This window comes from Macrobrachium nipponense, chromosome 18, assembly GCF_015104395.2.
Source record: "Macrobrachium nipponense isolate FS-2020 chromosome 18, ASM1510439v2, whole genome shotgun sequence".
Classification (NCBI taxonomy): domain Eukaryota; kingdom Metazoa; phylum Arthropoda; class Malacostraca; order Decapoda; family Palaemonidae; genus Macrobrachium; species Macrobrachium nipponense.
The window spans coordinates 70,758,239-70,774,326 of NC_087211.1; the positions used below are offsets into that span (position 1 = coordinate 70,758,239).

At 37.3% G+C, this 16,088-nt stretch overlaps 1 protein-coding gene and 1 pseudogene across 1 annotated transcript; one reads left to right on the forward strand and one right to left on the reverse strand.

Annotated features, from left to right (window-relative positions):
• The window catches only part of LOC135197138 (protein PAT1 homolog 1-like), a 91,135-nt pseudogene that overhangs the window by 60,861 nt on the left and 14,186 nt on the right, over positions 1-16,088 (forward strand).
• LOC135197137 (protein PAT1 homolog 1-like) lies at positions 7,534-16,088 on the reverse strand (the record flags this gene model as incomplete). The annotated part of the gene is given in 5 exon segments (XM_064224107.1): positions 7,534-9,628; positions 12,206-12,463; positions 12,591-12,767; positions 15,010-15,282; positions 16,023-16,088. Coding segments are annotated over 5 exon segments (1,137 nt in total), but the record flags the coding sequence as incomplete, so codon positions are not given.

The window sequence follows — 16,088 nt, forward strand, 5'->3', positions numbered from 1 at the left end:
CAGATTACTTTTTTTTTTTTTACTCCTGTGTGTGTGTGTGGGTTTCTCCAACCATACCTAATGACTCCTCCCACTGAAAGAATTCCAGAGCTTATTGGTGGAACTCTTGCTAAGAGAGGAAGAGTCCTCCCCCCATCCCCCTCAGTAAACACTGTTACCATATAATTTTTCGAAGTCCCTCAAGAAGGTGTACCAGGGAAACCTGTGTACAACTGTACATTCAGTGATATGAAGGTAGCACGCTCCACTAGGATCTACTGGTAGTAACAAAAATAAAATAAGGATAGGGGTCATTCTATGTCCCAAGTACCATAGCACAAGAACACCTGGATAAGATTCTGGAAAATACTGGTCATTCAAATACGACATTGACGCTATACCAAGCTTAGCAAATAAAAAAAAAAAACAAATTTTAAATAAAACTCGACAAATTGGACTGCGTTAGGGTGGCCACCAAACCCAACTGACAAAGATTTGACAGTTTTGAATTACCACGTGGTTACGTACCACTCAAGTAGTAACAGTAATTGTTAAAACAAGTGATTAGTATTAGCTCTACAAACACATAGGCTAGCTGACATCCTGGCTGATTGCTATGCAATACATATGCCGTAACAGAGACCTAAGTAGGTTCATGATGCCAAATGTCGATAACTATGCTTTACAGACTTGGGGCATTGCTGCCCAGTACCGATTGCTATGCTTAACCGAGACTTGGGCCGTTGCTGCCAAAATCCGATTGCTATGGTTAACTGAGACTTGAGCCGTTTCTCCCCAATACCGATAGCTATGCCTTAACCGAGACCTAGGCCAAAAGACGAGGAGCCACTTTTCTGGCTTTCCAACTCCCGACGCTGAGCCACTTTAGTGGCCGATTGAACCGCGCGCCAATACTTACAGAGACAGATTTCTTACACCAGTACCGTGCTCTCTGATGCCGTATCAATACTTCATGTCATTGGCTAAATGTTATTACATCACAATGACATCATTAGAATCCCGTTACTTAATTGGTTAAAGGTTTATGACGTGGAAAAAAGCAAAATTCCCAGGGAAAACTTCAGTCTCGGCGTTGGTTTTGAGTGTTTCGTAACGGCCCTCTCGATAACTGTTATTTTTTATCGTTATTTTTGTAATTATTACAGGTTAATATGGGATAAAGACATGATAGAATGATAATAGGTATAAGTTTTTTAGTGATAACAGGAATTACCAGTAAGGCAATAATTCGTATATCGTATAAGTGAATTCGTAGCAAAAGCTAATATTTTTTGAATGAACATTGAGATATCATGGTTGGCGTCTTGGTTTCGAGTGATAATCTTTATCATAATTCTTATTTTTCGTTATTATTGCATGCTGATATTGGATAAAAACGAGATATAGAGAAAATGGAGTTAATACGAGCTGTAAGTTATGTAAATACATCGCATATCAGTAGTTGCAAAATGTTTTTACCTTATTTATTTTAGGTTGAAAGTTATGGCGTCCCCTTCAGTTTCAAACGAAATCACTGACATTTCATTTTATGAAACAAGTGATGAGGAACTTTCAGATTCTGATGATACTGATAGTGAAATGGAAAGCGACAGTGATGAGGATGACGGATCATCTTCAGAAAGTGAAACAAATACATGTGTATCAGGTGGTGTGTGGGCGTGCCTCATTGGTGAGGATGCTGGCCCTATTCCAGTGCCATTTAGTGCCACCCCAGGACCTATGCATTCTCCACAGGCCGACGCCCCCCCCAATTGCTTATTTCAATTTATTTTTTCCTGATTCCTTTATGCAGACTATAGTCAATGAAATAAATAGGTACAGTGATTCATTTGTATCTAATAAGAGGGAGTATTTGCAGTGCCATCCACGAGCAGCCGTTCATAATTGGATAACAGATGGGCACACTAACATCAAAGAAATGAGAGCTTTTATTGGCATAGCTCTCAATATGGGAATTGTGAGATTACCAGAGATAAACGATTACTGGGACACTTGCCATAAACCAATCTCCCAAACTTGGTTTCGGGAACATTTTGCCAGAGACAGGTTCAAACTGCTCTTGAAATTTTTGCACTTTGCAAACAATGAAAGAAATGCCTGCCCAAGACTCTCAAGATTATGATCCGCTTTTATAAGATCAAACCAGTTATTGATCATTTTGCACATGTCTTCAAAAGATATTTTCATCCCTCGCAAAACATTGCCATAGATGAAAGTATGGTAGGTTTTAGAGGTCGCACACCTCATCTTCGACAGTACATGCCGCAAAAAAGGCATGCAAGGTTTGGTGTCAAGCTGTGGTGCCTTGTGATACTGAAACTGGCTATACTCATACCTTTGAGGTGTATAAGGGGGTCAGGCAGGAAGATAGGAGTGGTGAGGGTTTCACTTACAATTTAGTGATGCGTTTGATGAGGCAGGCTGACCTTTTATATCAAGGTTACCATCTAGGACTTGATAATTATTTTACCTCTCCCCAGCTATTCCAGGACCTGTACAACATGAAAACTACTGCTACTGGTACAGTAAGAAAAAGTAGAAGGGGCTTCCAAAGACTTGCGTAAATGCCTCCTTGGCAAACCAGAAAGTGTGTGAAAGGAGGAAGGGACCTCTTTTGTGTGTTGCATTCAAGGATGGTAAAAACCAACCAATTTTCTTTCAACAAAATCAAAGGGGGGTTATTCTGACTATACAAATAGCAGGGGAAGGTGGTAACAAAACCCAATGTTGTCATTGATTATAACAAATGCATGGGGGGCGTCGACCTCAAAGGCTCAAAGCTGTACAAGTATTTGGCTGAGAGGCGCACAGTCAAATGGACAACAAAGGTGGCCTTTGCTCTTTTTGGGACTGCTGTTCTAAACAGTTATATACTGTACATAAAGCATACAAGCTCCCAGAACAGAATGCCACGAAAGCACTACATGCTTTCAATAATTGAGGCTTTGGTTGAGGACTAGACCGAAAAGGCCATCACACAAAAAGAAGAAGCATGCAGAGATTGCTGCAAGCAGGGAAGCTCGAATTGAGCCACCTTCACATGAGATTGCAGTTCCTGAAGATGTTCATGAGTTACATAAATTGCCCAAAGGTAGCTGAGAATGTGTGTCGCTGGGCATGAACGCAGAGTACGCTCTACTTGGGAATGCCAAAAGTGTGATGTTGGGCTTTGTGCTGCATGCTTTGCTTCATATCATAAGAAGAACTAAGAGTAATACCGACTTATGGATGTACATAATTTTTCCTTTCTTTTTTTTGTTTAGTATACTGTATCACATGTAGATATATGAATGAACATGTTCATGCACTCACGTTCTTATATATATATATATATATATATATATATATATATATATATATATATATATATATAATACCAATGCTTGTTTGTGCTGTGTTACTGAACAAGGCATATTTCACATACGTTCAGAGGTGTTTTGCGTTGAGTGCCAGTGTGTTGAGTAGTTATGAATTATACTCTAAAAATGTTCCGAAAATGTTGTATATCCATCTGGCTTTTGCTTTCCCCTGAATGACAAGTAATTTGGAATATTATAGCAATGAGTTTACGTAAATGATCAAGCAGTAATTTATGAAATTAGGATACAAAATTTGTCTTCACTAACGCTGGGAATATTGACCAAATTTTGGATAATAAAGGAAAATCTAGAAAAATATAGAGAAGGGAATAATACAATTTAAAAGGTGTCCATTTCATATAGAAAGATTCTGTCTTGAACTTGCAATTTACTTGAAGTGAAATAGTAAGTAATAAAGAAGATATTAACAATACTACAAATAATGACTGTGCGTAACCTGTGCGGATCAGCGTATAATCAATTTTAGCTAACGTAACGGTATAAACCACCACCCGCCGTTCAAATTTACCGCGTCTTGCGGGGGTTAAGCCAAGTACGGTAGCTAAGCTTACTACCGAGACCTGGGCCGTTGCTCCTCAATACCGATAGCTACGCCTTAACTGAGACCTAGGCCGATGTTGCCGAAAGTCGCTAACTACCTATACCTTAACTGAGACGGAGGCCGTTGAAGCCCAATACCGATTGCTATGATTAACTGAGACTTGGGCCGTTGCTCCTCAATACCGATAGCTACGCCTTAACTGAGACCTAGGCCGATGTTGCCGTATGTCGCTAACTACCTATACCTTAACTGAGACGGAGGCCGTTGAAGCCTAATACCGGTAGCTATGCTTAACTACTGAGACCTGGGCCGTTAACTGAGACCTGGCCGATGTTGCCGAATGTAGCTAAACTATACCTTAACTGAGACGGAGGCCGTTGATGCCCAATACCGGTGGCTATGTTTAACTACTGAGACCTGGGCCGTTACTGCCAAATACCGATAGCTTATGCTTAACTGAGACCTAGGGCAATGTTGAGTGTCGATAGCTAGGTATGCTCTAACTGAGACCTACTAGGCCTATGTTGCCGATTGTCGACAGCTACGTTTGACCTACATTTGAAAACATCGGCCTTGAGTATGTAAAACTGAAAGTGAACTCCGCATTCACTCTATAGTAATCGGTAACAGCGAATATGGCACAATTAAATAATGCAGGTGATTTTGGGTCACGGTGCCGGAAGCCACGGGTCAGCCATTACCTAGGTGTGCTACGGCGATGTATAATCGGCTAATTCAATCATGTTAAACAGCGACAAACCACTTAAAGCAACGCCACTCCATTCCCGTGGACCATTTAGTCAAATTTACCCCTGCAATGAGACAAAGTAACTCAAAATAGCCTTAAAATACTCACCACTGCTTCCCGACAATGTGCAATCCAGTTCTGGAGTAGGCCCATGTATAGTGGTGGTGTCAACCAACGAGTTCCCATTATTTTATTAAAGGATTTTCGACCTCACGAGTATAACAGCTCTACGATACATAATACCGATAAGCGAACAACTATCAATTAACATTCGACCGGTAATAATATCGTCGATAAGGCGAGAGCACAACGCAACACCATGTTACTCGATTAACCTCCCGACTCTTAAAGAGACAAGGACTTAAACCATTATGCCCTCACGAGATCCTTGATTTTCTGGATCGGCTTCAACTCCTGTAGTTATCGGCTGTTATTAAAGCTAATACTTTAACATCATTAACTGCTGTTCAGAATTTTATACTAATGTTACTTGAGAATGAAGTTTTTTTTTATCTAGCTTTCCGAATGGCAAGCAAAATAAAATGACCACCGACAATATTAGATTGAATATCAGTTAGAAACGTAGTCTCATTTCCATTGTATCTTACATATCGTTTATTTCATGGAAATCTAAGCTAAGGCCCGAGAAAAATAAGAAAAGGAAGGGTAAACTGCCTCCAATTGTAGGAAGGAAGTATGAATGGAAGCAAGATGTAGGAAGTTCATTCCATTATCTAAAAGATTACATTTTTACTAAGGTGTTACACAGGGATAAGAGGAGTCTCTCAGTTTCACAGTGACAGCACAAGTACATATACCTATTGAAATAAGTTACTTTAAAGTGAGTATTAATATTAACGAGCTTGTTGGCTGTGCTTGTCTCTCCTACCTACCCGACCCCATCCGGGGCGGATAAACAGGTTTACAGGAGGGCGGTGGATGTTTCCCTAACATACTCCGCTCCATCCGGGGCAGACAAACCAGTTTGCAGGGGGTGGGTGGTTGTCACGTCTACCCTACTGTCACCCACACGGATTTTATTATTATTATATTATATATCAATATAATAATGAGACCATTGAGTCACATTTCTCAAGTCTCATATTGCCCGTTTTAGACATTAAAAAAATGAGGCCGAAATTAAAAGTAAAGTTAACAGCAGAGAATATAAGATTTAGGCATAGGGCAAGCACTGGGACCTATGTGGTCATTCAGCGCTGAAACTGAAATTGATAGTATAAGGTTTGAAAGAAGTAACAGGAGGAAAATCTCGCAATTCCACTATGAATCAAATGTTAGGAGAATTGAAAATTTGTAGAATTTAGGCCAAAGGCCAAGCACTGGGACCTATGAGGTCATTCAGTGCCAAAACGGAAATTGATAGTAAAAGGTTTGAAAGGTGTAACAGGAGGAAAACGTCGCAGTTGCACCATGAATCAATTGTCAGGAGAGGGTGAAAACTAAGACTGAAGAAAGAGAAGATGAAAGGAGGTACAGTAAAAGGAATGAAAGGGATTGCATCTACGGGCCAAAGGCACACGCAAAAACCATCAAGTAATGCCTAACAGTGCCTCATATGAGGTGCACTGGCGGAACTAACCCCCACGAGATGAGAATGAAAAAGTTGGGAAAATTTGTCAAATTTAAGTCATGTTCGTTTCAGAGGAGCTAAAATATTCCTACCTCAAGCAAAATCAAATGCTTTCTGGATTACAATACATAGTAAAAGGTGGTTTGTGTGTCATTGCAACTATATTTCTCCCTGAGAAAACCACTATTGCTTTTCTCCTCCTGTTGAAGACTAGCCAGCACAAAACTTCTCTTACTATTCCATCTCACAGGGACCATGGAATGCACATATCTGAAGAACCGTGCTTTTAGGCCTAGGGGCAGTACTCATTGGTTTGTTTATGCCTTCCCAAGTATTTCTCTACTAATTCTAATCACTACAGCTGACGATTTGCTCATGAATCTACAATAGCTTAATTCATTGAAATTCAACTTGGCAATAAATTCCAAATTGCCTGGAATCTTGTGTTTTTGTTTGTATGGTGTTTTTACGTTGCATGGAACCAGTGGTTATTCAGCAACGGGACCAATGGCTTTACGTGACTTCCGAACCACGTCGAGTGAACTTCTATCACCAGAAATACTCATCTCTCTCTCCTCAATGGAAGGGCCGAAAATCGAACCGAGACCCACCGAGGTAGGACGCCAACACCATACCAACCAAGTCATGAGGCGCTGTGAAATCTTGTGGCTCTTTGCAAACAAGTCCCTCCTGGAAAACACTTGACAAATATTTTGTATTTATTCTCAACACAACTGAACTTTAGATAAAATGCCTGTTAGCACTATCCCTACTTACTTTTCACACCGTATGAACCCACACAACTTATAACCGATTACCCTACTTGTCTTTTACATTGCAATTTCAGTCTCTGTATCAAAGTGTACTTACCTAAAACTACTTACCTAAAACGTCGGTTCTCTTTACTAGCCTTCACCTCTGGTACATTAACATGCTCATCCAAACTTTCGTAGTACTATTTAAACATAAAAATGGCACTTAGAACATTTGGATAACTGCAGTCTTAATGGACTTAATGTTAGAAGTCCTTAACAAAATCTATTTATTAAAAACTTAGAAGATTTGATGACTTACTTGATACTATAGTTTAACCTGACAAAGCAGAAACAACATTACAGTAATAAATTACTACTTTTTTGTACACATTCAAAACTTTAGGTGTTACTTTTGTCGTAATTTTGGACTCAAAGGTTCTAATATTTAGGGTGGAAATTCAATTACTAACTTGACCACAGAATAAACCTTAACAAAGACAGGAAAATAAAAAATCTGGTGCAGTTCCACTGGCATTTATTTTAGAAAAAAAATAGAGGTGGGCAGGGAGTAGATGTCTGTGTTGGAAGGCCATAAACAAATGTAGCCTGGGCTTAACCAATATCGCCCCACAGACCCAGTAAGGGTACAATAGCTAATTACAAATACTCAACGCCCTGCCACCAAACATAAAATGATTATTAGAGCCATTTATAAAACTGTGTATAATTTAAATAACAAGAAAAACTTTGTCAATAGCTTTAAGAACAACCTTTTCATTTACAAGTAAAAATTAAGAGGCTGTATGTCATGAGAGTATAAACAAGTTCTTCTTCATTCCAATACCAAAGCGTATTTAATTTTAAAAAATTAACTCAATTATGACGAACAAGTGTTTTAACAGATCACATTAACTATGTGAGTCATTTATTAGTTGGAAAATAAAAGCAAAACACCTTTTTCATATACTGTGTATCACAGTAGGGTAACATCCCTAAATACCAAAAGGAGCAGCACAAAAATAACATATGGAAAAACAAATCTGCAAATAATGGACTGATGAAACAAACAATTTTGTTGTAAGCCAAACGATGGTGGTTACTTAACATTTACGAACTTGAAACTGTGCAACACTGAAAACTTGCTTACCCACACTAGTAGTGTAGGCCACCCTCCCACACTTCTGTACAGCTGCTGTTTGACTTCCATTTCACATCTCTTGACATCCTCCAGTTACTCGTACAAAACCAAGAACAGATTATTCTATTGGTGGATTTCATTCATAATCTGCAACCCATTGCAAGGGCTGCAGCACACCTTCAGACAGCTTTAGTATTCCTTCAAACACAGCACTGCAAAAAAACTGAAACCGAGGCAATAAACGATGATATCTTATAAGATACCCTTGTACGTCAGGTAACATTTCACTAGAATCTTGCCATTCATGTAAATTTTGTGATACAAGGAAAAAACAATATGTAGTCAAGTACTATAAAGTACAGTCAATTCAAAAATCCATAACTGTCCAATCATCCTGTCACTGCTTAAATCCAATAAGTTGATTTGAACATTTAGTATAATTGATCTTAACATCTAGTAAACAGGAGAGTATGTGTCAGGAATGAGATTTTGAGCAAGAAGAGTGAGAAAACCTTGCTATAAGTCACCATTTTCGAAACAATTCAAATAAACAACCAGAAAAAAGCATCATGCATACCACACACATTCCACGAATGACAAATACAGAACCTCTTGTGTAAGTTTCACCACTTCTAACAAGCTCATTACCTAATACTAACGACATTATGAACCATTAATATTCAACTATAGACGACACAGTATAGATTCCTAACCTTGCGTGACACACTAAAACAGGGTTATTGCATTCTTCCTTATTAGCATGAAAAAATTCATTAGTGAATTTTTGTATTATGAATGGCTGTAAAAAGGGAAGGGAAAGTAATTACCTACGGGCCAGTTTAAATTTTTGAAAATGTTGAGACTTGAAGGTGGCCGACACAAAAGAAATTGGGAAGCTTATAAAAAAGCTACAAAGCTGTCTTCAAAATTGTTCTGATTTTAACTTATTTCATAAAATGTTAACTTATAATTCATAATCTTCGTGTTACAGATCTGAATTGTCAATATTATTACAGATAATAAAACTGTAGGCCCTATGGAAAAGTCAAAGTTAAAGCATAATTTATGTTAAATAAAACAGAAATCCCATTTCATCCTAAAATTTCCTAGGATTAACATTTGGCCGGACTCTGAGTTGTGGTTGACTTGGTATGAGTAGCCTCCAGTTGTGCCATTCTCTTCTGGCTCAAGTTCAAAAGATGTGGATCCACTCCGGAGCACCTGATAAATGAACAGCTGGTCGGAAAGGGGAAGCAGTCCAGAGCAACTGATGGCAGTGCCTGAGGAAGCTCACTTGAGGACTTGTTGACATCACTGGATGACTTGTTGTTTGGATCAGGAAGAGAAACAAGAGCATTCACGATGCCCTCCAAGAAATTTTGCCATCTGTACTCTTGCCAAAAGCCACATCCTATAAAGTCATAAGCCAACTGCTCTCCACGCACCATTAGAGCCAAAATCAGGCTTACCCCATACTGAAAAAAAAAATCAGCAAATGAAAATTATGACAAATAATTAACTGAAGTAATTTTTTATGTCTAAATTAAAATTAGACCAGGCTACAACCAAAAACAATGATCTTTATTCATCTAGGAACTTCCAAACCTCACCAAGTCTTATATTACAAGACATATTAGGGTGCCCAGAGGACAATTCGGACACACGCAAGAGACTTGGTATTAGAAACACAATATACATTTTTGTCAGTGCTTACTGCTTCAGCCTCACCCTGCTAGATTTAAACTATCAAATTCCAGTAATAAAAAGGAACGTGCACACAAACAAATGAAAGGATGCACATTTGAAGCATAAACTTTGGGACGCAAAGTCTAATAGCTAGGAGTTCTCTTGCTGCAATTATAAATTCTTAAGGGAGCTAATACATAAAGTTTCATCCAGCAGTGATCACTAGTTACAGGAGGTTTTGGTCCAATCTACAGTTATACTATATCCAAACTCCACCAATGGAGGTAATAACAGAGCAATTCAAACACAGCCATGGTTTACTTGATAAGACTGGTAACTCAATAATGAAGGTAAAAATTATATTTAGGGTAATTTTTTATGAAGCTGTAATGAAAACTGTAAACATGAAACCCTAAAAATTTACTTTCAAACATATCAGTAAACAAAATCAATAGTGCACTGCCTTAAATGTGCTAAGTTTAATTAAACTTTCAAGTGTTTGGTGATTATATACATCAGACTGAAAATATGCAAATATAAGTTACATGGAACCTGATTTAACAGAAAAATGACAACTGGAGAAAATTATTTAAACAGCTGACATCTTAAATTGTGTCTCCATGGCTTTGGTCTCATACATTGTCCAGGAAGGTCTCTGAGAGAGAGAGAGAGAGAGTTCTCAGTAAAGTCAATATGTGGCATATCAACATAACAAGACAGTTTGGGGCCTGGCCTCCTAATACCTTAAAAAAAAAAAAAAAAATCTGCCGGTGACTAAAACTCAGTAGCGTAGCCTACGTGGTATCCGAGATCAGGTGAAGGCAGATATGAGAAAGTCTGAGTCTTTCATCCAATATCCTTGTCTGGTATTGGTATGGTATATGAAAGTTCCCAAAATTCTTACTGTCCAAAACACACCATATTAAACTACTTGAGCTTTTGTTATTGCACATCATTGGTAGAAACCTTTGATAACATAGTTATGCACTATACAGTACTACTCATTAACATAATCATAAAAAATAATTATCTCAACAGTCTTATAAAATAAATTTTAAACCAATTTGTATTTTTCGTAGCTCACAAACCTGAGGTCTTAATGTAAAGGGAATTTTCTCAAGCACCTAGCTGGAGTATGGTTATTAATAGCATAAGGTTTTGGTGGGAACGGATTTAGATGAAATTGTTACCAGATTTTTAATGAGTTCAATACATTGGTGTATTCACCCTCCATAAAATCAGCAGAGAAACACACACAAACACACCAAAACACTATTGTTACATTCACTACTTTATTGAACAGCTTACTAGACCTTCATAAAACTTACTATGAAATAACAATTATGGGAGCATGGAAAAGATAATGACTCAGATTTCCCCATGATTACTAAACCAAGCAAGGTTCTCCCTCACTTCAACACTCAAGGGGATGTCATGGGAGGAAGGATTGCTTGAGGCTGACCAATGAGGCTTCAGATATCCCTAAAGCATATTTAGGTGGATTTGTCTGTGTGAAATGAGCGCCTCACCAGACTGTAGCGGAACAAAAGCTTTCTACTCCTCAAATGCATCTCTCAAAGCAAAAGCAGACTAGTACCCTAAGATAAAAGTCAAACCTACGACAGCAGGATATTTTCCTACAACATAATGTCTGCTCTTTATTTTATATTTCATCGTACGAAAAAGGAAGGCATTGTCCAGTAGTATTTAAGTACTGTGCTGTACTGCATTATTCAATTACACATCGTTTACTTTGTACTGTATTTTTTTGACAATTTGATTTTTAGACAAATTAGCACTGGAGAGTTATTATTACTCTTCAACAAGACCAAGAGCATATTTTTTTCTAAAGACTTTCCAAATGGATCTGTTTCTTAAATGAAGGAGTGAGAACTAGAGAAACATTAATTGAAGAGTATTACTTCAGTTACGTAGCAAAGACCAAAGAGAAAGGATGAAAAACAAAAAACATAAATTAACGCATTTGGTACTGACAGAATGCTGCACTTTGCTTTCAGTACAATTTAAAGTATGCTATGCAAGTCAGTCTAAAGTGATTACCCACTACGAAACCAAAACTTTCTAAAAAGTGACAAAACATATAAAATTAAGAAGGAATATCTGTGCTGACCGATGCATCTCTAATTATAAAAACTATCTGTGCTGACCAACGCATTTCTACATATACAAACTTAACCAACAAGATTAAATAACTGCAAAAATAATACCAGGAACAGTAACTATGCAATATCTGTGCTGACCAACGCATCTCTGAATATACAAACTATCTGTGCTGACCAATGCATTTCTAAACTATACTTCCTAACTTTAAACCAACACGATTAAAATAACTGCAAAAATAGTACCTTGTTATAGAGAGCGGAGACTAAATTTGTCTTCTGTGGTGCTTCCCCACATCCCCGTGGAACAAGAATATCGGCTATCTCCAGTAGTATACCATCATTTGCAGAAGCAATAAGTCGGTCTGCGATGGGCCAGAAGAGGGTCAAGAGCTGATCATGTGTATCCTTCTTTGTCAACACAGGCATATTTTGCAGTATAGTACACACTAACTTGGTGTAAGCACTGTCATCCAGCCACATCAACAGTCGATGCAACAAACTCTGAAAATACAATAAATGATATGTACGTTGTTAAACATATAGCATTGCAATACACCTGGCTGGTTCAAGTGCTAATTCACTCAAGGCCATCTTTTATTTCAAGAGAAAAATTTCACATAAGCTTTACCTTTCCTTTCCTGATACACAGAAGCTGCAATAATCTCTCTGGGGGTGAAGTACATGTTTCCCACAACTTAACAGCCTGCTGACGAGACTTTGTTTTGTAGACGTCTCTGGTTGGACAGTCTGGTAAGTGGCGTATCTTCCTTTCCAAATCGTCAAGATCCATGATTACATTATAAAGCTGAAAGAACCAGGATGACATCTCAATGTAGACACATTCAAAAATAAGACTGAACAAGGTAACATAAACCTACAAATAAAATTTAGAATACAAAGCATTACTGTTTACGATTAATAAGGCTCACAACAAAGTAAATCTTACAGTGGGGCCTCGTTTAGTTGCGGATCAGCAATCACGGATTCAGTTAATCACGGATTTTTCCTTGGACCACTTCTCAAACTATATCACTGGTATGAATCACAGCATCGAGGGCTTGTCTGTTGTAGGCTAAGCCTCGTCCGGTTCAGATAACCAGCAAATGCATGAACAGATTCACATTATGATATTAACTGACAATAAAGGTAATAAAACCATTCTCACCTTATATATTATTGGCATATCCTCATAATATATAGCCTATTCATGGAATAATTCCACATCATTGACATCAACTTGTAGTTGAGCGGCCAGCAGAAATGTAAACATTGAGTTACACTTAACAGCACCTTTGTCATTCTTAACCTTTTAGAAATGTTAATAGTAGTAGTGTAAATACAGTAGTAATAACATTTAGGAAAACATTAATTTTCAATTCGAACTTCATTATTGTTTTGGTATAACGTAATCAACTTCTCTGTACGCTGCAGTCATACAAACGATAATTGTCATAGATTATCATATTGTTGTTTGTGATCGGCGACGAAGCGTAAACGTAACAGAACCATTTTTACCTTATATATTATTGTCATATATTCATAATAAAACGCATATCTTATATATTATTGGCATATCTTCATAATAAAAAGCCTCTTCAAGGAATAATTCCTTGGGGAATGCATTTTTCAAAAGACAAAAATACACTTTACATGTTTACAGCATGCAATGGTTACTTTATTTTGATGTGATTACATTAATATTCCAGTATGGTACTCTAAGCAGTACAGTAACTATTTTTTTTTATCATAAATGTATATTCATTCACGAAAAAAATACCTATGACCACCGTGACGTCACCAAACCTAGTCTTGTTGGTACGAGCAAGATTCACTAATTACTGTGTTTTCTTCTTTTCATGACTAAATGCATTTTTAGGATACACTCATTTACAAATTTTCAAATACTGTACTATGAATGTAAATAGCCATATCTCTCTCTCTCTCTCTCTCTTCACTTACAGAAAAAAACTATAATACTGATCTATTATTCTGTGATTTACGAAAATGTTCTTCAATACAACTTTTATAGTTGACTCAATGATTATCACATTATAACAGTATACAAAAGAATATCTTATCACTGTCCACGTTTCATTTCTTATCACCATAAATTATTTAAAATACAAATTTCATTGTTATTCTAAGCTAGTAACAGTATTCTCGTCCTAAGCTGCTCTCTCAAGCTATTCAACAGTTACTCTCATCCTAAACTGCTCAACGTCACTCATGTTTTTTTTAATCATAAATATGTCATTCACAAAATAGATATACTATGTACTTTTAGTTTGGTGCAGCAAAATAGAAAGGAATTGTTAGGTAACATACTTTTGTTTGCTGATCTGATGAAGGGGAAATTGAAGATAGGAAAGAATAACTTTGAAACTGTCTTGAATTTAGTTTAGAGTGATAGTTGAAGACATATTTGGTCCTTGAACTGAAGTAGGCAGTTATAAACACTGAAATAGTGGTCTTGGGTGGGTTAATTATTAAGTAGGCCGATTTGTTTAAAAGCAATTTTTTAGGGGGGGGGGTACCAGATAACTCGGTATTTACTTATCACGTGGGGTTCTGGGCCCTATCCCCCAGCGATTATCGAGACCCTACTGTATTTACTGACAGCTTCTTTAGGACAGAGCATACAAAACTTGGCTTTTTTCAACTCGTGGAAAGATCCAACCACACAAGAAAATATTCCATATTTCTTAATCATATCTGCCTGGCAAGATAAAAATACGTTTACAGCTTTATCATAAATCTGTCCACTTTGCCTATTACTAAAATCAGAACTTGATCAAAGTTCCATAAGTATTAAGAAAAATTCATTGTATCAACTAAGTACCTTTACAACTTGGAAACTTAATTATCACACATTTATACTTTTACCAGTGAGAGTGCCATTGCATTCATAAAACCAATTTACTGATTTTAATCACACATACTAGAAACTCTGACTGACAATGTCATGTTATTTCCAAGCAATATCAGCGACAGTAATGCCTCTGCAAAACCTACTGCCATTTCAAAGCAGCCACTCCAAACATACTGACCTTTTCAATATGTAGCAACATATGCCTGTGCTTTCTCATTTCTCTCTGCAGAGGAGTAGTTGGATGCGATGGATCAAGATGTACAACCTCTAAGTCTATTATCTTCCTGGGAGCATTGACACTCACAACTTGCAATTTCCCAAGAGAATTCTCCAGTCTCGGGGGTTCATATTCCCGCCCTCCATCTTTTCCCCGATCTGGAAGCAGTAGCTGAAGCCCATCTATAGACATGACCTCCTCCTCCCTTTTTCGCTGTTGTTTCACGCTGTACATCTAAGGAAAACAATGTATATGTATATGATTAAGTAATACTGTAGATATTCTGTCTTTCCTAAACCATAAACTGCAGAAATTTCACCTTCAAAAGGGACTTGCAAATAGAGAATTCCCTTTTTATTCTACATTACTCAGTTTTCCTGTCAAAAAGAAAAACAGCCTCAAAAAAACAACTACTTACTGCCAAGACTGACTGAAATCCCCATGTACAATTCAAATAATGTTAAAAACAGTAATCTGCTACACAAAACAAATGAACATAAGAACAATTTTGTATACCAAAATATGCTGCAAATCCCAAGTATATTCCCATATTCCCAGTCTTAAAAATGAAAAAATCCAAAGTCTATAGAATATGTAAACCCAACTGACCAACTAAAACCTTGGCTTAATCACATCTGCAACAAAACAACTGAAACCATCTAGCAAGACAGCATTAGGGAAGGAAGCAACTCTTTTAGGCAAAGTCAACCAACCAAAAAGCACAGATTTGGGATACACTACACAGATAAGTAACCATTTCATTCCTCTTAATGGATACCAAGACTTGATTACATTATTTGCACAAGCGAAGACCTCAACAAACAATGAGAAAAGTGCTCATAGAACATTAAAAGGTTAATACAAAATACTACACGATATTCACGGTAAAACATTACATACCTAACTATCTACTGTAAAATCAATGCAACCACCTAGTATACTAAATGTTTTCATGAAAACCTGCATTTCCTTACCACATAATAATAATCATCTTGATATGGATTATCTGAATTCAGCTGCATAGCCTGAATATTCTTCAG